Genomic DNA, 20,481 nt, shown 5'->3' on the forward strand with positions numbered 1-20,481 from the left:
GTAAACAAAAGGGGGCGGCGACGGCAACCACCATGTGATCGGAGAAGCGTGGTTTCGTCGCCCCCTATTGGCTGATTTCGCCGCTTTTTTTTCCACGCCGTTTTTATGAACGGTCGAATGAGTTTACACTCCACGCCGTGAAGTCGAAGGGGGCGGGGCCTCCGAGGCGTCTTCCCCGCTCGCCGGATGAACTTCCGCCTCAGAAGATTCAGGAAAAGTCATTCGACCGTTCATTCTCGGCTGTGATTGGCCAGGAGGCGGGGCTTACCCTGGACCGATCGCCTGTCAATCAAAGGCCCAAATGCAAAGACACACAGTCGTTCATTCATACGTCAGATACAGGTTTCCGGACTCCGCTGGACCTCCTGCATGTGTTTGGAGGAACCAGGAGAACCTTGAGGAACCCCTGGGGTTCAGGGGTCAGAGGTCATCCTGCAGCTCGACAGTCCGGGAGTCAGTCGGTAGCCGAGACGGGAGTCCGGCCAAGACGCCGGTCGCTCTCCGAGTCCTGATTACTTTCAGATGAGAGCCCGGGCAACAGAGAGGAGAACACACACACACACACACACACACACACACACACACACACACACACACACACAGGAAGAGAGAAAAAAACAAAGAAAAAGAGAAAGAGGAGGTGACAGAAAGACAAGGCGAGTGAAAGGATGAGCCTCTGACTTTCGTCCCCGGAGAGGGAGAGAGAAGATCAACATGACCTGGGCTCCGCTGCTCCTCACCTACCTGTCCGTCCACCTGGCGGCCGCCCAGCATCACCGGAGAGGTGAGCAAACACACACACACACACACACACACACACACATATGCTCGTCGTTCTATTAGATGATTGTCTCCTGGAAAAAAGAAGCGTAGAACCCGCTCCCGGATTCCAGCCGCTGAGGAATTTCCTTTCTGGATTCCCGGCGGAGATGTTTGGAGATGTTTGGAGATGCTCGGCGTCGGAGGACGGACGGCGTCTTTGTCTCGCCGCTCTATCTGAGATCCGCTCAGCACGGGTTCTCCGGGCCGCCCCTCGTTGAATCCTCAATGTTGGTGTTTTTCTCCTCGCCGGTGGATTTATCGAGGCTTTCTGGTCCACGTTGGAAACGCCGTGTCGCCTCTGAGCCCCCTAGTGGCCGCAGGCGGAAGTGCAGCTTAAGTTCACCCAGAACGTACCGCGGGATAGTTGGAGATCGTTCATGTATTCATCCATTCTCTCTGATGCTAACCCTGCACTTAGAATCGTGGTCGAGGGGGGCGGAGCCTGTCTCAGCCGCCATCGGACGAGAGGCGGTTCCATCCCGGTCGGAGACGTTCAACCATTCACCTTCTCATTCACGCGTCCGGACAACGTGGGGTCTCCGATGAAGCTCCTGCATGTGTCGGAACCCTGAGGAACCCCACGCAGACACCGGGAGAACGTGGTGACTCGACCTTCTCGCTGCGCTAACCGGCGCGCTAACGCGCCGCTCGATATGCGTGATGAATAAATTTGTCCCGGGTGAAAACTGTGAGGGATGAATGTGTGGATCTTCAGCTGGTTGGTGTCCAAGCAGAGGAAAATACAGTTTGAGTTTGAAGAGCTAATACGTCGCTATCACGTCTTTACAAGATGGCGTCCATTTTGTTTATTTTGCCCAGGAGAGCCATTCAGGCCACGCTAATCTACGTACCTTTGTCGTTTCCTCGCGAGCAGTTAGCGACATGCTAGCGGGGTGCTAGCACGGGGTTAGCAGGGGAGGCTAATGGGGTCTGAGCCTGAATCCTGATTGTTTGGCGCGCCGGAGGAGGGAGGTGAAGCATGAGCGTCGGGGAATGCTAAGCTAAGCTAAGCTCATGGCATCCTCCCTTTAAAAAAATGAACCGTCTCGGGTTCAATCGTTGTTTGTTTTCCAGCGTTTCTGAAGAACCAAATCCGTTTTTCCGCCCGGCGACCGGACAGTTAGCCTGTGACGCCACATCAAATGAAACACGGTGCTGATTCGCGGCGGTTGGCACACGGTAACCATGGTTACTGATATTGAAACCGGGAAAAAAAAAGAAGAGCTTTTCGGAACCAGATGCGATGGGACAATTGGCCGGACCGAAGTCCACTAGGAACCGGCGCCAGCTGCCTCTGAAGGTGCTTCCCGCCGCTAAACTAGAACCAGAGGGGAATCTGGGGATCTGGCCTGGAGTCAAACGTCTGACTCTCCTCGCCGCCAGATGGATTCCTGCGCGACCGCGGGATTTTGTCAAATCCGGCTTCCTCGCACGTTTAAGAAGCGTGGTCGTTTGAACGAACCGCAGTGTTTTCATCAGCTGCGCCCGCCCCTCCACCGGTCATAAAAACATTATTTTCAGAGTCAATGTTAGTTCAGGAAGCCGTCGGCGAATAAAACTTTCAGATCCACATTATCCACCAGCTTTTGGGCCGCGGGCGCAGTTTAAACTTTTAAGGTGGAGGGCTGGCAGCAAGAAAGCGGAGCGCGCGGTTTAATTTCGCTAAGCTGAGCCGGAGAACAATCGGCTCCCCGCTAACGGTCGCCCCGCAGATGGAGGGATGAAAACAGCGGCGCCGCTCGCCGCGGGAAACGAACTCTGTCGTTTACGGACTTTACGGCTCCTCGCGGCCCCTCGGGTTCGGAGCTTTAGCGACGGCTAGCAGCTGGTCAACGGTTCCTTTCGGCGCCAAACCGTGAATTGTGTCGACTCGGATCCGTCCGAGGGACGCGCCGCCTCCCGTCCGGCGATGGGGGGAACGAACAGGACCGGGTGAGATCTACCCTCCGTCCAGCAGCGGTCTGGACCCCTTTAGGAGCTCCTCGTTTGGACTCCCTGTATTGTTAGCTAGCACTGGAGACACCATGAGATACCGCCATCAAGAATCCCCAGGAGTTCCCCTGAATGCAGGAAGCTCAACTGCATTCTCCCGATAAAGCGGCTCAGGTGGAACTTCCTGGATCGCTTCCCGAGCTCCTCCTAGCTTGACAACTTCAGCTCGTGATTCATACGTGATGGTTCAATGCAGAGGTCCGAGTGCGACGAAACAGAGGGCCTCCAGTTTTTGTCTTCGGGAAAAAAAGAAAAATCGTCCGGTATTTAACTTGGAGGGACAGATTGCGCTCTGGGTTCAAACTGGACAAGGAGAAGGCAAGGCTGAAGTTGGGAGTTGTCTTTCCACGAGGCCACAGGGAGTTTGAATATGTTTTTGGAGCTATGGAGATTCTTGGGAGTCCTATGGAGGCGTCTCCAAACAAGGACAGCAACGGTTCGGAACAATCCTCGGCTGAGTCAGTCGTTATTTTTGGGTGATATTATTGCTGTTGTCATAAGAGATGAAGATGTCGAGGTTCCTCTGTGGGAGGGAGGAGGACGGAGCCGATCGGGAAGATGGAGATGAAGTCAGAGGTGGTTTTGGGCGGATGGTGAAGATCTGGGAGGGAGGAGGTCTGGAGGTGTTTGGCCGTGGCGACCCCTGAAGGGAGCAGCTCAAGGAAAACTAAGAATGCTGATGTGATCATGTCCCCTTTTGTAAAATGAAGTGTTACTATCCCAAAATATCCCCCAGAAAACTTCTTCTTCCTCTTCCTCCCTTAGCGCCCGCCACCTTTCCCTTGCTTTTTCTCTTTTTCCACAGAGCCTCCCTTGTTCCGAGCGCCGAATCCAAATTGCTTTAATCGCAGTTTTCGCGCGTCCGAGTCGCGCATCCCCGTCCAGCGCGTTGGTGCCGCCGGCCAAGCCCTTTACAACCTCGCACAAAACAACTGTCTTTTCCATCATTGTCCTTTGTAGCTTTCCCGGCGACAGATGGCCTGTTTCCTTGTGTCTACAGCAGCGCCGCTCCGAGCCTGTTAGCGTTAACCAGCCATCACATTTTCATTCCAAGCTGCCTTTGCGGCGGCTGGAAATTTGAAAAAAAAAAAAAAAAAAAAACATGCCAGAAGGACTTCTCTTGTACCGCAAAGAAATGTAGACAATTTATATGTAAATGACAGATTATTAATTTTAAATGTAAATCGGCTTCGTGCCGGCCTCCGAGGTTTCCGCTCCGCTCCGTCTTTTCGAGCCGTTAGCGGCGCGAACGCCCGTACGTGGTGCCGTTAGCTTAGCCGGCGCTAAAGTTGGTAGCGGGGGAGCTCCTGCGTTGCCGAGCTGAAGAACCCGCACAGCCTTGAAAAAAGGGGGTGTGCTCGGGAAGTCGAAACAAACTTTGAGTTAGTTGTTGGGTAGTTCTCACTGCGGTTGGGCTACCGTAGATTTTAAGGCGAGGTAGCCTAGCAAGAAGTGAGCAGGGGTTCACTGGACACACCTGCACAAAGGAGTTCCTCTGAAATATCTCATGCTATGTGACTTTTTCCAGCGCTTTCCATCCAATTTTGTGCTGGAATGAGGAAAAAACATACAAAAACGGATGCCACGACTGCCCTTTGAACCATCTGAAGAAATTCAGATGGTTCAAGGTGTACTCTCTTTCCAGAAGCCTGTTCCCTGAATCAGGACTTCTTGGATTCTTCATCCTCCATTTCCCCCCTTCAGGAATCCGTGTTTGTGGCGTTCGCTCTGACATCTGGAAACAGAAAGGCGAAATCGGCCACGGGCCGTGGACTCGTGCTGCAGGTACTTCAAAGTACCACAGATATATCTGTTGAAGATGAGGCGAGAGGGGTCGTAAAGTTATCGTATTTCTTTCTTTTGGGCCGCTCCCTTCACAGCCAATCATCTCCCTTCGTCCAACTCTTTCTGCTGCCTCCTCTTCTTTAACTAACTTTCTGTCCTCTTTCACCATAAACCTTCTCTTTGAGGTTCCTTTTTGGGGTTCTTCTCCATCCCCCCTCTGTCCATGTCCAAAGCATCTCAGTGTGACTTGATCTCCAGAACATCTCCCATGTGGTGTCCCTCTGATGGACTCCTTCCTGATCCTCCCCGTCCTTCTCGCTCCCAAAGAAGAACCTCCACATCTTCATCTCTGCTGCCTCCTGTCTTCTCCTTAGTCTACCTTTCCTTTTATTCTGGCTGATCATTTTCTTATCGCGCACTTTTGTACCTTTGCATAAAAAAACAAAACGAAAATAACCCCGAGCAGAAGCGGGGAAGCCGTTGGCCCAAAAGGAAACAGCTGCTGCTGCTGCGGCTCCATCCAGATCTGCAAACCTTTGAGGGCCAATAAATTAAACTTTATTGTCGCAGTAAATCACCGTTTGTGGGCTGCCGGTTGAGCGCCGCGCTCGCCCACAATCAGCAAGTGGAGTATTCACGGTGGGGGAACGGGTGGAATCCGAATCCGGGACGATCGGCTGGTCCGTGAAAGAGACGGGAAGTCGGCCGTGCGGGGAGCAGGACATGTAGCCTCGCTATGCTACGTGGCCGAGTGGTCCGAGGACTCGCAATTGCAACTAGTCTTGCTAGTCTCGGGAAACTAGTCGGGGAAACTCACAGGACGCTCACTTCATGCCGAGAAAGTCGTCTCGGCGTCTCTCGCCGCGAAATTATTCAAAATTCCGACTTGTCGTTGGGCGAGGGACCAACATCGGCGACATATCTTTTAGCGACTTTTGGATGGAGCTGCTCTGGATCCTTCCTTAACCTCCCTGTATTTAGACCTCACCAAAGGCTTCCTGCCACCAGAGGGAATATCCGCTAGCTAACGCAAAGGGATATTATGCAAAACACCAAAACAAAATAAAAAAATACCGTGTTGTCAGATCAAACAACCAACTCCGTGCAAAAAAAAAAAAGCTTTGAACATCTGATTTCATGAAAATGTTAGAAGTGCGTGTCGCCTTTTTCGGAACCCCCCTGACGCACCGTTTAGCTTAGCGCGATGAAAACGAAGTCGCTCCCGACAGTTCTGACTTATCAAGTGAGTCACAAAGTGTTATGAAAAAGCCGGATTAGCATCGTTAGCATCACAAAAGAGACACGGGTCAGGATCTGGAACCAGAACAGAGCCCTCGGTGTTTATTTTCTGTCGGGAAAACATTCATGAGCGTGATTTTTTCTTTCTTTTTTGAAACCTCTCCATATGATGTCCACATCGTGCGACGTCCTCCGACACGAGGCGCGGCGTGACTCGCAAAGACGGAGCATCTGGGGTCCACAGCCGGAGCCGGATTCCACACGGCTTGCATCACATTCCGGCGTCGGACCTTATGTTTTTCATTCCCAGTCCGACCCGCCCGAATACGTGGCGCTCCATGTCTGATTTCTGGCGGGCGAGCGGTGCTGTTTTTCTTTCCCCCCCCGATTCAATTCCCCTCTCCTTGTGTCTCGCAGCTCTTTACCCGTCGGCGTACAGGATAAAGCGAGAGACGCCTTCGCTGGTCGACCCCTCCTTCCAACGCTCGGTGGAAGACGTGAACCTGCTCTTCGAGGTCAGTTCGGGCCCCGATGCGCCCAAGAGGGTTCTTGTCCGACAAAACGGACCTATCCGAGGCCTTTTCCTGAACTCGCTGCCGCCCTGCGACTGATTACACAAATGTGAGGAATGTGTTTACCCGAACGCACCGAAGACGCCTCTATTTATAGCCCTCCGGGGGTTTTGAGCTGACTTTGCAAATTCGCCGAGCGTCTGGCCGAGGAGTGGGCGGGCACCGGTATGTTTGGCGGGAAACGTTTTCAGATGTAATAACAAGCTGACACCCGTTGTAGGTGCAACATCTGGAGGACGGTAACAAGCCTCCAAGTTCAATAGAAGCTGAAGAGGAGAAACAAAACTTCTCCTCTGCTGTTCATGTCCAGGAAAGACTTCGGAAGGTCAGTTTGCAGATATTTAGAAGTAGCATGAGGAAGAAGTGTTTCAAGTACTTGGGATCAACGGTCCAGAAAATAGCAGAGTGTGGGAAAGAGGTAGAGAAACAAGCAAGTTGGAACGGGTGGAGAAAAGTTCCAGGGGTACAAAGAGATAGAAGACGATCGGCAAGAAGGAAAGTGGCATCAGGAGAAGAATCTATCAATTCATTCATTCATTATCTATGCTTTTATCCTGCACTCAGGGTTGTGGCGCCTAAACCAGCTGTCATTTGCCCAGATCCAGGAACGATCCAGGAACAGATCCAGGAACACCCCCCAGTCCATCACAGGGCCTCATATAGAGACATACAAGTATCGCTCTCATTCACACGCCAGTGTTCACTCCCTCTTTCACACATCTGGACATTGAGGGCCTCCAATAAACCTCCTGCATGTTTGTGGACGGTGGGAGGAATCTGAAGAACCCTGAGAAACCCCACGCAGATGCGATGGGAACATGGAGACTCCACACAGAAGTGTCCTGTGGGAATCAACCGGGGACCTGCTGACTGAAAGGTGGCGGCGCTAATAATCGCGCCACGAGCTGCCCCAAAATGAATTTGAAGATAGGTTATCAAAGAGCGTGGAGGTTCCTCAGTCCCTCTCAGGGCCTCGTATCGAGACATACAAGTATCGCTCTCGTTAAACGTCATGTTCACTCCCTTTGGTACAAAAGGTACAACATCCGACATGTGGTCCAAGCAGGAGTTGGCTTGTCGTCCATTCCGCTTCTGCAGCTTCCCAAGACAAAATTTGACAAAGCCGTCACGGTTGATCCCTGTCTTGCAGATCCTGCTGACCGGGATGCAGATCGAGGGCAGGGGTCGCGGCATGCTGATCCCTGACGCAGAGCTGGCGTCCCTGAGGTGCGCGAAGAAGCTGGAGGTCATCTGCGACGACGTCCTGCCAAAGAAACTCTCGGAAATCCGCCGTCTGACGGCCGAGCTCGGGAGGCATCGGAAACCCCTGAGCCCTCGGGACTTCGAGCGGACGGTGCTCACCCTTGTGTACATCGCCCAAAAGCTAGCGGGCGTCACCGACCGGCAAAAGAGGGCGGCCTGGAGGGACTCCATGATCGAGGTCTTCAAGGCCATTCAGAAGGACCTCAGTCCTAAATGAAGAAGATTTACGGGCGACGACTCGGTGAAGACGGCTCTCTGGACAACTTTAAATGATTTCGAATCAACGGGAAGGACGGTCCTCCGCGCTTTCTTCCATATACCCGACTATTAGCATGTATTTTTTTTCATAAGTGTTGTATAAAAACAAGAAAGGACGCGCAGTTGGAACCAATTCATCATTGCAAAGAGGCAGCGGCGGCATTATTTCCCAAGGATTTAATTTGTGTTTTGTTTTTGTTTGCGTTGTGGTGACTTTGTTGACAATGATTTATTTTAAGTCTCAGCCCAATATCCCTGCGTCCCCCCGTGCAAAGCATTGTAGGTGGAAAAAAGCCTTCTTAAAACCACAGAAGACGGTGAAAATGATAGTGTACAGCCGCGCCTTTAAAACCATACGTACCCCCTTCAGTATCAGGGCTTTACTTTGTTTGAATAAATATCCGTACCCTGAAAGCCTGGCGTGGGATGGATCCATCCAGGAAGTGTCAGAGCACCTCTGCAAGCGCCAAAGTGCAAAGTAAAGCCCAAATGTCTCTTAACTTGATTAATCCTCGGCGTGTTTACGGCGTGTGGCCACGAAATCCAGCCCAGCAGAGACTTGGACGGCAGCGAAGGCGGCGCCGAGACAGCTGGTATTGATCTGCAGATCGTCTGCCGGCGGATTACGGACGACTGTCGCGGCCCCGGTGGTGTTGCCTGGGTGGAGTCTGACGTCGCGTTCGTCGTCATCGGGGAAGGGGTCGCCGTCCAATCAGCCGCTTCAAGTGACAGCACATTTCGGAGCGCGGAACCGAACGCGAGGGGAGGTTTAACAATCGTCGTAGATGTATTTATAGAGTTCTTTTTAGGTGATTTCCATCTGGTGCCCAAGAGTAAAACAGAGATGGAGTTAAAACCGCACATTCCCGTCAGGGGATTTGACCGGAGAGGCCGCCGATCGATCCCCTACGGGTTTTGGACTTTGGGAGGAAACCGGAGAACCTGGAGGAACCCCATGCAGACAGGAACATGGAGACCACATGAAGAAAAGGCCTTCTGAAAAGGCCACTCTGAGAACAAGTGGTGCATTGATTCAGTGGCCACGTGGGAGTCTGGGTTTGTTTCCCGGCCAGTGCAACACACCTTTGGGCGCCGGTGGTAGCGCAATCATCATTAAGTGGTTCTTCAGCTTTGCGACACAGGTTCAACAGATCAGGCCTGATGAGTTGAAGAGGCAGACAGTTCCAAAGAGTTGGTGCACCAGAAGGCCTCTTGTCAATGGCCTCTTTCAGACCTCAGGGATACTAAAGTCTAGATCCCTGAGGGAACAGTGCCCATCCAGCCATGTTTGACTTCACAGAGTCAGATAGATGAGATGGTGCAATGTTGTTGACTTCTTTATAGGTGAGGAGCAACACCCTAAAGTCGGCTCAGGAAGCCAGCGGGATTTGAGAGGCCAGCACCGCCGTCACCCGTACAAAATGGCATCTCAGAACATGAGCTGCTGCTGTTCTGAACAACCCGCAGGCCCCGGGCACTCTTTTGGACACTTCATCTTCAAATCATACTGCAGCGATGTCACCACGGGTATTTCCATTTTGAGGCTGAGTGGAACCACCCTGAAGTACCTGCAAGAACCTGTACTTGACCAAATGAGTGTCCAGCTTCATGAGAAACACCACCCTTTTACTTGTTTGTGCATTCCTGCGGGTCTGTCTAGTTTTTCGTCCATCGACCACTCGCCTCTCTTTGGTTGCCCCGCAAATCTTCCCCACCTTGAGGGGTCACCTCACGGTGGTACAGAGGGGCACCATACCCAAGTTGGTGAACATTGAGATGCTCATTTTAGGAAGAGACTGCAAGGGAGTCTTAAGTAGCCAAATGATACGTCATCAGAGAGGGGGGACATGCCAACCAGATGGTGTGACAAATGTGTCTTGGTTTGCTTGAGGCAACACCGGTCATTGTTTACTGTGACGCGAGCATACATAAAGCGGTACATCTCGTTAGATCGCTAGCTGCTAGTGATCGTCTTGTAGTCTGATCAAACAAACCCAAACCTGCGGCTCATTGTGGTAACGACTCACATGACCGTCTCGGGGGTTAAACACCTGAAACTACCGACCTTCTGTAAGAACAGATGATCCACGGGGACGGAAGGCGACGCTTCTTCAAAACGGGAAGTCCAGCTGACATGGTAGGGTTTATTTGCAAGTAACACACACACACACACACACACACACCATGTTTTACGAACGATTCTAGTCAGGGAGACGGCATTTTGAAGCATACCGTCCATTGCGATGTCGGTCAAAGCAGTTGTCTTGTTGGAGACGTCGACCTCCAGATAATCCGATGGCTCGGTTGGTAATCGTGTTTCTGCGTTCATGTTGTTGCGCAGTTGATCCCTCTGATGAGAGGGTCAAAATCAAACAAAGGCAACAAATCCTCGGCGACAAGACGTGTTTTGTCCTGAGACGAAGGGTCTGCTTGCTAAACAGGTCTTAGTTCGGCGCGATAGACGCTCCCACAGACCGGGTCGACGACCTACATACGTTTAATTGTCTTTTTGCCGTGACATTGTGGCTTCTGAGAGACATTTTATTAAAGCTGAAGGAATACAATAGTCTGATCTTGACTCCTGACCTCTTTCTCCAGGCAGATGTTGCAGATTTGCGACAGCCAAATATCAGATTTTTCCTGCAACTGCAACTTAATTTGAGCCTGAGAGGGTTAAATGTTTTTGACGTCGTCACATTGGTGTGTCAGTAGTTGCCGCCCGGGATCGATTCTTAGGATCGGTGATTTTCACGGCTCCGTGTTCTTACTGGAGACCCTGAATTGTCCAGACGTGTGAATGAGGGGGTGAAGACTTGTATGTCTCTATGTATGGACCTGTGATGGATCCAGGATGAACCTCGCCTCTCGCCATATCACAGTTGGGAAAGACTCACGCCCGGCCATCCTGACCGCAGGAGGTGCCGTATCAATAATGAACGTATCTTCTTGTCTGCGGAGGTTCTCAGTCATCCAGATCACGGTGAATTCTCGTCGAAATCTTCTCGTCTCTGCAACCGGACTTGAGCTGAAATGAACTTAAGAAGATCAGAAGAAGTTCAGAGCTGAAGAAGCTCCTCTGATGAGGGTGGAAACTCAAGTCCGGTTGCCAAGAAGATTTTGACAAGAATGAATCTTCCTCTTTTCTTTTCGGCTTTTCCCTTCAGGGGACGCCACGGTGAATCAACCCTCTCCCTCTAACCCTATTCTCTGGATCCTCCTCTATTGTCCATCTACCATTCTGGTGCTACCCACTGACATTTGCAGTAAAATACACAAAAAAACCCTCTACTGCTGCTCTTCCATGGCGTCAAATATCAGTCTGTATCTGCGTGCACTTAATACTTCATAACTCATAGTTAAATGTTCATGTTTAATGTGACAGTGCACATTACTGCTAATTTGCACTTGATTACTATCAATGTACTATTAATTTCATCACACGACATCCATAAATTGGCCTTTGGTCTTCTTCTAGACCTCCTGCCTGGCACTTCCACCTTCTACCCAGATCTTCACCGTGGTTTGGACATGAACAGATGAGAGTTCATGTCCAAACCATCTCAGTCATCACTTTGTCTTGGTCATACATGTCCTGCACCCCTGTGACAAATTGCTCTTCTTCTTTGGTCTTTTCCCTTCAGTTGCCACATACGGCCTCATTTGATGTCAAGGTGGTTAAAATCATTACTTAGAAGTAACACTTGGTACAAATTTTTCCTTTGTTTTAAAGAACATAAACAGGTCATAAAAAAAAAAACTCTACATGTAATGAACTGTTCGTCTAAATACATGACGAATTAATATTAAAAAAGAATCAATGAAATTACACCCTAAAAATATTGTCGAGTTAAAAGAAAAACTTTTCACTGTTGGAAAATTTGCGACTAGAATGTATTAGAAAATTGATTGTAAGCATGTATAAGAGGAGCTAGAATGTTTACAAAGCTAATGGTAATCGTTTTAATTTTGCCCGTTTTTTTTGTTTTTTTTTGCTATTGTTTTTATGTTTTTTTATAGAAATAAGAAAAGATCGTTTTAATAATGTCACTAGATGTTTTTTTTTTCATCAAAAAATCATTTCATTTTCAAATTTTGAAGCAAAAAATACATTGCAAAGTTACTTTTTCATTTTTTCCTTGCCTGTTTTTTTTTTTTTTATTAACAAATTCCTTTCAGAGATGTGTTCCATACCCCTTACCAATATTCTGGTAACACAACATCCTTTAATTTATTTATATTATTCTCTTGAGGTTAATTTTTCTTTTTTTTTCATTGAAATCGAGAGGTATACTAATAACAATAAAAAGGCCCGGAGAACCACAACAAAAATATTAAACCCAATATTTTCATGGATAAGGAAGCCTAACAAGGTAACCAAGAGATGAGAAAAAAAATTGGAATTTAAACTTTTATTTTTAGTGTATTTTACACCCCTGATCTCACCTTATTCCCTGGATCCTCCTCTCACAACAACTACCTTCATATCCGATCTTCTCTTTGGTCCAAATCCAGCTTCCGTTTTCCCAAAATCTTGGTCACCGGTCACCTCAACATCGTCACCTCTGCGACCTCCACCTCCTGACTTTTGGTCATTGTCACTAAACGCTAGGCTTTCGGATCATTCTGGAATCCTGACCGTCGCTTCCAATCCCCACGACGACGGCAGACGTTTCTGCAGGATTTGCAGCACGAAGGAGAGTCTGATTGGGAAGCAGATGAGGATGGACTTTCCTGCTTCGGCGATCCCGCCGATGAGTTCCGGGACGTTCCCCGGCCTCCGCTTGGCCAAATTAAAGAAAGCTCGGGATTTTAACGCCCGTGTCCGAAACCCCCACGTCTCCGGGTTTTCATTAAAACGTTCCTACGCTCCAAACCCCGTCATCGAGGTCCCGAGCCGACGGACCACATTTATGATTTTTTTCTAACGGATTCGCGGCTCGGAGTCGGCCGATTCCTCTCGTCGGCGCGTTTTAACACGATTTAAAAACTTGAGTCGTTTATTGACGTTTTCAAACCGGCTCGTCGGTTCAGGATCAAATATCACCTTATTTGTAAACAAAGTGCAGATTGTATTCAAATATACAATAATACACCTCTGTGAGTTCGCGTCCCTTCGGAAAGGAGAAAAAAAAAAAAATCACCTTTGTCCATTTTATTGATCGATCGGTGGTCGATCGGCACGTCTGAGCAGCTGCCGGGCGCGTTCTCCTCCTGCTGGCGTGCATGTTGACACAGCGCCACCCAGTGGCTGAAAGCGGTACTGCGGTCCGTTTGCTGTTATTCTGTAATTAGTTTTATTACTCATTTATAATGTTTCCCTCGTCGTAAACTGTCTGAACTCGTTCTACTTTTAGTACATTTGTCTTGTTTGCAGTTGTTTTGTCTCTTTTTGAGACCATGAAGTTGCTGATGTAAGAGTATACGCCGATATATTTGTGGTATTTTAACGTTCCCGGCCGGCTTCTTCGATCCGACCAATCACCTGCCTCCATCTCACTCCCTGTCCTCTTTCCTTCGTCCATAAACCTCCTCTCTGGTCTTCTACACCTCCTCCAACCTCAGCGTCCTTCCACCCTGACCTCCATCCCTCCTCTGTCCAGGTCCGAACCTTCTCAGTCCGATCTCATCTCCGAAACATGTTCTGTCCCCGTCACGTTCCTCCGAAGAGGAACCTCCACATCTTGGTTTCCCCTCCGCCTCCTGTCGGTGTCTCTGAACCGACCAACATGGCCGCCGTTGGCCCACTAGATGGCGGCACTTCCCAACTTGACTCCCTTCCTTCCACGGTGGCGGTGCTTGTTGACCGGTGGAGGCCTCGCAGGAGCTCCACCAAGGACGGTCTTCTGGGAGGACCCGGCTTACGGTATGATCAGGTACGATCTCCATATTTACGTGTTTGTCAAAGAGTGCGTCTTCTTTGCGAGTATTGTGCGCCCGGTTGTTACGACTTGAGTTTACCGTCGGGATACTTGCCTTACGGTGGAGTTGCTTGTTGACCGGTGGAGGCCAACCAGGAGCTCCACCAAAGGCGGCCTTCTGGGAGGACCAGGCTTACGGTATGATCGGGTATGATCGGGTACGATCCCCATATTTGCGCATTTGTCAAAGAGTACGTCACCTTTGCGGGTATCGTACGCCCGCTTGTTTCCACTCGAGTTTACCGTCGGGATACTTGTGGCAGCTCCTCTTCCTCAGAGGCTCGAAGCCGAATCCGCAAGAGCAAACAGGATCTGAGATCTTGGAACTCGTCCGTCCAAGCTCGCCGCGAACGTTAACCCTCGGAATTTGAGGATTCAAGACTTTTATCGTCCTTACACGGAGGGCAAGGAAATTTGGAGATAGTAGCTCTCAGGTTCAGGACGACAAGGACAGCATCTCTGGGTTGGAGATGTAAGACCATAAAAAAAAAAAAAAAGCGACATCTAGAAGCCGTTTGGTTCTCCAGTCCAAAAACAGCAGGTTAACTGGAGAAAAATCCCCCCGAATGGTTGTTTGTCAGAATGGGATGGATCTCTGAGGTAGCTTTAGATGTCCTCAAGTGGTGGGACGGGATGACCCGTCATTTTTCGGGCGGTTTCTCTGCTACCGTGCGGTGAGATTCGGCGATAAAAGGACTTTAAAGCTTCTCGGTGAGGAAGTATCCTTTGGAAACGCAGCTTCTGCGGTGTCTTTTTCACCTTTTCCGTGATGACGGTTGTCCAGGTCGGGTTCTCCGTGATTTACCTGATTTACCTCCATGAGGTACCTGAAGTCTGGCACCCTCTTCATCGATGAGGATCGGCCGAATGTCCGATTTTTTTTTATTTATCTATCGCTCCCTCGTCAGTGCTTTTCTCAAGAGGCGAATTCCTCCGGAGAAACCGAAACTTTCTGGTGACTCACAAGGTCCAGATGTGGATTTTAGGAGGTGGCTCATGAGGTGGAAACGGCGTGAGGTCATCAACACGTGCCGGCGGCGGTCATTTGTTGCGCTTCCCCGCAGCGCCTGCTAATATTGTTTTGAAACCGAGCCGCCCCGCGCCGCCTCCGGGGTTTGATCCGGTCCCGACATTTGGGATTTCAGAAATCCGTCGATGGTGGCGTTTCACCTCCCGGGGGTTCATCAAGAACTCCACCTTCCGATCTGGACCGGTTTTCCAGGCGTCGCGTTCACCACCTTTTCTGGATTTTATCATTCGATGACGAGACCCGTCCAGAGATGATGTCGCCTCGATCGGTCGCCGAACGATCCGCCTTCCCTGTTTCCTCCTTGCTCTCGTTGACGTTTGGTTTAAGGCCGGCGGCGGTAAAAAAGAGTCCCGACCTTCTTCCCCGAGCCCGTGCCGCCGCTATATATGGATATTATCCGATTTCCTTGTTTTGGCAGACGTCTTAAAACAAACATGTCTGTTTATGAGGTGGACGACGGCCGCAGGCTCTCCGCTGACGGCATGAGGAAGCTATTCGACGGTCCGATCAGATCCAAGGGCAGGTTCTCCCCGCCGGGCCGCTAAAAGGAAAAGAAGCGCAACAGCGTCCCTTGGAAACCTGAACGTGTTGCTGTTAGGGAATCTCTTATCTCGGTTCTGCATTCCCGACAAATGGATTCGTCCGACCCCCGGCGGACGGCTTTGATAGGCGGAGGCGACGGAGGCGTCCCTCTTATCGGACACCTCTGCGAGAAGGCGCCGGATTCCCATGAGTGCCGGCGCGTTGTTTTCTTGCCCCCCTTCCCTTTTCTCATGCTTCTTTTATTTGATTTGCTTCAGGGAGGGAAGTCCAGGTGCGAAGAAAAGCCTCGGAGAGCCTGTGAGAATCTATTAATGACGGCGCGGGATTGATAGCCGCCCCGGACGATGCCGGGAGCTTCGCCGAAGTACCGCTGATATCCCGGATCCGCGGCTCCGCCAAGGACGGGATCCTCCTTTCTGGGGGGTTTTTACAGAACCTCCGACCTCCTCCGCCTTCTCCTCCGGAAAGAAACGCAAAGAAAATCGCCGTTTGGCAAGAATGCGCTGGCAGGGAGAGTGATGTTGATCCGAGGGGATATCGCGTTGGAGCGGTAGCCGTGAAAACGGACACGTATGACCACCTCGCCTTCTCCCAGGACGTCGAATTAACAGATTAGGTCCTGCGAGAAGGAGCCGGCGGGAGGATCGGGTTCCGCTTTTGACACGTTTCGGATTCGTTCCACGCGACCGCCGCTCAGATGTAAAGAACGGTACGTGGCGTTCTGTGAAGGGAGGACCGGTTCTGGGCGGAGAACGAGATTCCAGATTCCCGCCGTCCGTCCTTCATTTGACCCCGACCGCGCCGTGACGGAGGGCCTGGAGATCATCACGTTCTTCAAAATAAAAAACCCAGCCAAATTTTTTTCTTCTTCTGCTTCCACCCGGGCGGCTTGAACCTGCGTCCCGTTTGTTTTGTTGTTTGGATCTCGAAATCTTCATCCGCGGTCGCAAATAACCGCGAAGGTACCGACGTCACGTCCACCTGTGGACGGGGAGAACAACGGATCCTCCTCGGCTCAGAAATCCAGCTATTACTCTGAGTAATCCTTGGACTTCAGCCCTGCTCTTGTTCGTCTCCTTTTCAATCTGCGACACCGGTTACGAGTCCGCGTCTGGATTTTGCGCTCTTGACGTGCAAGATAGTCAGAAGAACAACAACCCCCCCAAAAAAAAAGAAAGACAGGTCCATAATTCTTCCCGACTCCGAGGCTGAAATCCTGGCAGGGGCGTCTGAAGTAAATGTGGACCGCAGATCGACCCTGGCGGGACTCCACGGATCCAGATCCGCCCCCTCCCGTCTAAATGACACGAAGGATGGATTCGCGGGTGGTCATCCGCCGCGTGAACTCAGCCAAACGTATGATTGCATCTGAAGGGGAAAAAAAAGAGCATACCTCAAGAGGGGCCTGTCCAACACCTGGCAAAACGAGTTAGTCCGCACTTGACTTGATGGATTCTTCACCAGGCGTTCCCTTGTTGGAGTTTGTCTTCCGATGCATTTGGTGGTTCTTGAGAGTTTACAGCGTGATCTGATTGGCCGGAGATAACGCGGTAACGTCGAAGCTTAGCGTCCGCTATCTCGGAAGATACCGCCGTCTTCTGGGACTCTTTCGGAACTTCTCACATTTCCCGGCGCCGAAACGTCCGACAGCGGCGATAGTCAAAAGAAAGCAAGCCGACGTAGGACGGGAGAAGCAATGCCAAAATAGGACGAGAAAGCTGTAGATGGTTCTCAAGCCTGTTTTTGGTCAATCTGTGTACGTTCTCCTCCCGGAGATGGAGTGGTCCATCAAGGTGGACTCTCATCTCCTGGGAACATCTTGATATTCCTTTTTGAGGATGCAGTTTTGGGTTCGTTTGGACGGTGAGCTGTCTGGACTCTTCTCAAACGAATCGGACGCGTGAAGTTGAGACGGATATAAGAAACTGTCCAGTTCCGGGAAGTAGCCTCCTCCAGGGGAACCTTCTAGTTCTGCGTTCCCACAGGCGGCGATGGAACCACGCCAGAGCTGAGCACTTCAGCTCCACCCAGGAAGAAGACGACGATGTGGACGCCATGGAGGTGGGAGCTTCCGCAACCATGGACTATCAGATGGTTGGAGGGGCTTTATCTTCTCCCCGATAAAGCCCCGTTAGCTAACATCTGACCGGCAACCAGGATAGTTTGAGCATCAGGTGTTCAACCAATCACCCCCATCGCGAGTTCCTGAGGAACCATGAAACCTATTTTCTGAAAGCACCCAAAAAAAAAGGAACCGATCTTCAGTAGAAGGTCTGGATGCCGAAACGCCGGTATGCGTCCGGCAGCGGCGCAGATCACGCCATGAAATGTGGTTTCCCTGCGCGCATACCTGTCGCGATCATTTTCCAACAAGTGTGTGTGTGTGTGTGTGTGTGTGAGGACCGGAGTCCGCCTGCCCGGCCCATCAGGCGTTTGGTGTCAAACTGACCGTGAAGATGGGATACTGGCCCCCGGGGAGCCGTCAACTCACACTTTGCTTATGTTCTCATTTCTCCACCGCCTGATTTGTACATCAGCTGAAGACACTCTGGAAGTCTAATAAAGCCCGCCGGTCCCGACGCTGATCTCTCTCCGCAGATCTGCCCCCTCTCCCTCTCCGGACCGTATAGATTCCTACTCGAGGAGAGAGTTTCTGACGGAAAGCAGAGGGGGACGGTGATTCATTGGCCTCTGGTCGAAGCTTTACAACTGTCCGGGGTTGAAGGAGCAGATGTTCGCGCAAATTGGCTTGGCAGATGCCGCCGCGTCGGAGGCCGGACAGATGTCTCCCGCCGAGGGGAAGGTTCCGGTCCCGAGCTGGACGTTCAGAGAACCGGAGAATGAAATCCAATTTTCAAACTCCTTCCCGGACCGGATGAAAGGAACGGGCGGGATCTCGCGAAGGAATCCGTGATTGATGCTAATGAGCTAAGCTATGCGCGGCCCGAAGGCAGGGATTTTTTTTTTTTTTTTTTTTAAAAAAGCGAATCCCGGCGAGGAGTCCGCCGAAGGGGCTGCGTGACGGCAGGTTTGGCGGATTCTGCGAATTCCAGAGCGGGCGGAACGCAGCCTTTCATCTGGGTTTCATTTCGCAGGAGGGGGGAAAAGCTTCGCTCGCCGTCGCGTCGCTTTCAGCGCCGATTTGGAAAAAAGATTCACGGTCGCTTTGGACGCCAGGACCTCCGCAGAATCGACACCTGACCGTCGATATTTCCTCGATGCTCTTATGAAATCTGCAGAAAGCTTACGGAAGCTGAGACGTAACTTGCGATCCCTCCTAAATGACCCGGATCCACCAGCGAGGGGTTAAATTCACTTTGTTTAAATAGTTTTCTTTTTTCCTGCTGTGCGAGCAGAAACCTCCCCGTCGGCCGCAGACCTCCAAACCCCTTCATTGTTTAGCGCGACGCTTCCACCTCCTGTCGAAATACCTCAAATGTTTCCCCGCCGAGCCGCCACTCGAGGGTTCGTAGCAGGAACCCTCGAGGGCGAGTTTGTAAACAAGCGGTCGGCGGTGTTGTTTGGCGCCGGACGGCGACGATAAACTGCGGTGAAGCGGGATTCGATCGTCCGGGCGTGTTCTGTTATTGCGATTGTCTTTGCGCTGTTTAAAAAGTAGCAAAACAAATCAGGAGGGAGAAGAAGAGATACCCGAAATCTTGATGTATTGAAGGGAAGCTCGCCTCCAAAGAGGGGTTGCGTTTGTTCGGCTTCCGCGTGTGCTTGCTTTGACTGCGCATGTGGCGCGTTTGGTCTTTCGGACTTCGCTCGGAACCTTCTGGCGTCTCATGGTCGCCTCGTTCTCCCGTTTCCAATAAGCTTTGCAGTGACTTTTGGTCGCTAGCCATTTTAGCGTGGGTTAGCGTGCTGAAAAACCCTTGCAGAAGTGGCAATTTCTGCTTTATTCTGTCTTCGCAGGCCCAATACCCAATGCTCCGGTACCTCCCCGTGCCCCGTTTGGGAACTGTTCAAACGAGAGGGCGAACCTTGTATGTCTCTTGAAGCAGCCCCGCGATTTATCCGGGGTGAACCCCACCTCTTGGCCAATGACGGCTGGGATACGCCCGCACCCCTGAGACCCTGAGCGCAGGAACGGCAATGTAGATAATGGCTAGAAGAACCAGTCGGTACCACCTCCACGCCCCTTCTATCTTCGCTGCCATGATTAGCTCACTTCTGAACTTCTGAACCAGCTACCAACGGTAATGTCTGGACTATAAGCTGTAATTTCTGGACTACTTAAACAACATTGTGGCTAATTTATGGAATTTTGGGGGGGGCTAACGAGCTAATGAGCTGCATGACGTCGAAACGTTTAGCCCCATCACATCGGATCGTGTCGGATCTCGGTCCTCATTGCCGGTTGTAAGTCGGACCCTTTTCCAGTGAGATTTAAACCCCTTCCGGGGTGCCGTTTGTCACCAACTCTGTTTCTAACTTTCATGGACAGAATTTCAAGGCACAGTGGATCCGGTTCGGTGGCAGCAGGATCCAGTCTCTGCTTTTCGCAGATGATGCGGTTCTGTTAGCAGTGGAGGAGTTCAAGTATCTCAGCTCCCAGTTTACCGGTGGATCTACATTCCCACGCTCACCTAGGGTTACGAGCTGCGGGTTGGGACCGAAGAACCAGATTGCGGATACAAAAGGCAGAAATTAGGTTCCTCCAGAGAGGGACTGGACTCTCCCTTAGAGACAGGGTGAAAAGTTGGGTCATCCAGGAGGAGCTCGGAGTTGAACCGCCCAGGTCAGATGAGATGGCTCGGGCTTCCGGGCAGATCCACCTGGAAGGAGACCTCAGGGACGATGGATGGATGAATGGATGGATGGATGGATGGATGGATGGAAATCGGACCAATGAAATTCTGAGTCCTCTCAATTCCACCTCCAGAGTTGACCAGGAGGAAGACCAAGACAGCGATCCACTGTAGGACAAAGCAGGGATAGAAAAGGGATGTATTTTTCCTTGTGTTTATTTATCAGTAATCTTTTTCAGCTGTGTTACAGGCATGGCTTAAAAAAAAAAAAAAAAAAAAAAAAAGATTTACAGCACGTATTTGTG

The 20,481-nt window shown here is 50.9% G+C and overlaps 1 protein-coding gene across 2 annotated transcripts; it reads left to right on the forward strand.

Annotated features, from left to right (window-relative positions):
- Positions 1-412: 412 nt before the first annotated feature.
- fam180a (family with sequence similarity 180 member A) lies at positions 413-8,339 on the forward strand. Of its 2 annotated transcripts, XM_086146098.1 has the most exons (3): positions 413-784; positions 6,256-6,353; positions 7,561-8,339. In XM_086146098.1, the coding sequence occupies exons 1-3, from the start codon at positions 715-717 to the stop codon at positions 7,888-7,890; spliced, it is 498 nt and encodes a 165-aa protein (XP_086002224.1). In that variant the 5' UTR covers positions 413-714; the 3' UTR covers positions 7,891-8,339. The 2 variants fall into 2 exon arrangements, with proteins under 2 accessions (XP_086002224.1, XP_086002223.1); XM_086146097.1 differs by lacking the exon at positions 413-784 and having other exon boundaries at positions 5,941-6,353.
- The last annotated feature ends 12,142 nt before the right edge of the window (positions 8,340-20,481 follow it).

Source organism: Fistularia commersonii, chromosome 5 (genome assembly GCF_037954325.1).
Source record: "Fistularia commersonii isolate RoL2024-O1a breed Wild chromosome 5, RoL_Fcom_v1.0, whole genome shotgun sequence".
Classification (NCBI taxonomy): domain Eukaryota; kingdom Metazoa; phylum Chordata; class Actinopteri; order Syngnathiformes; family Fistulariidae; genus Fistularia; species Fistularia commersonii.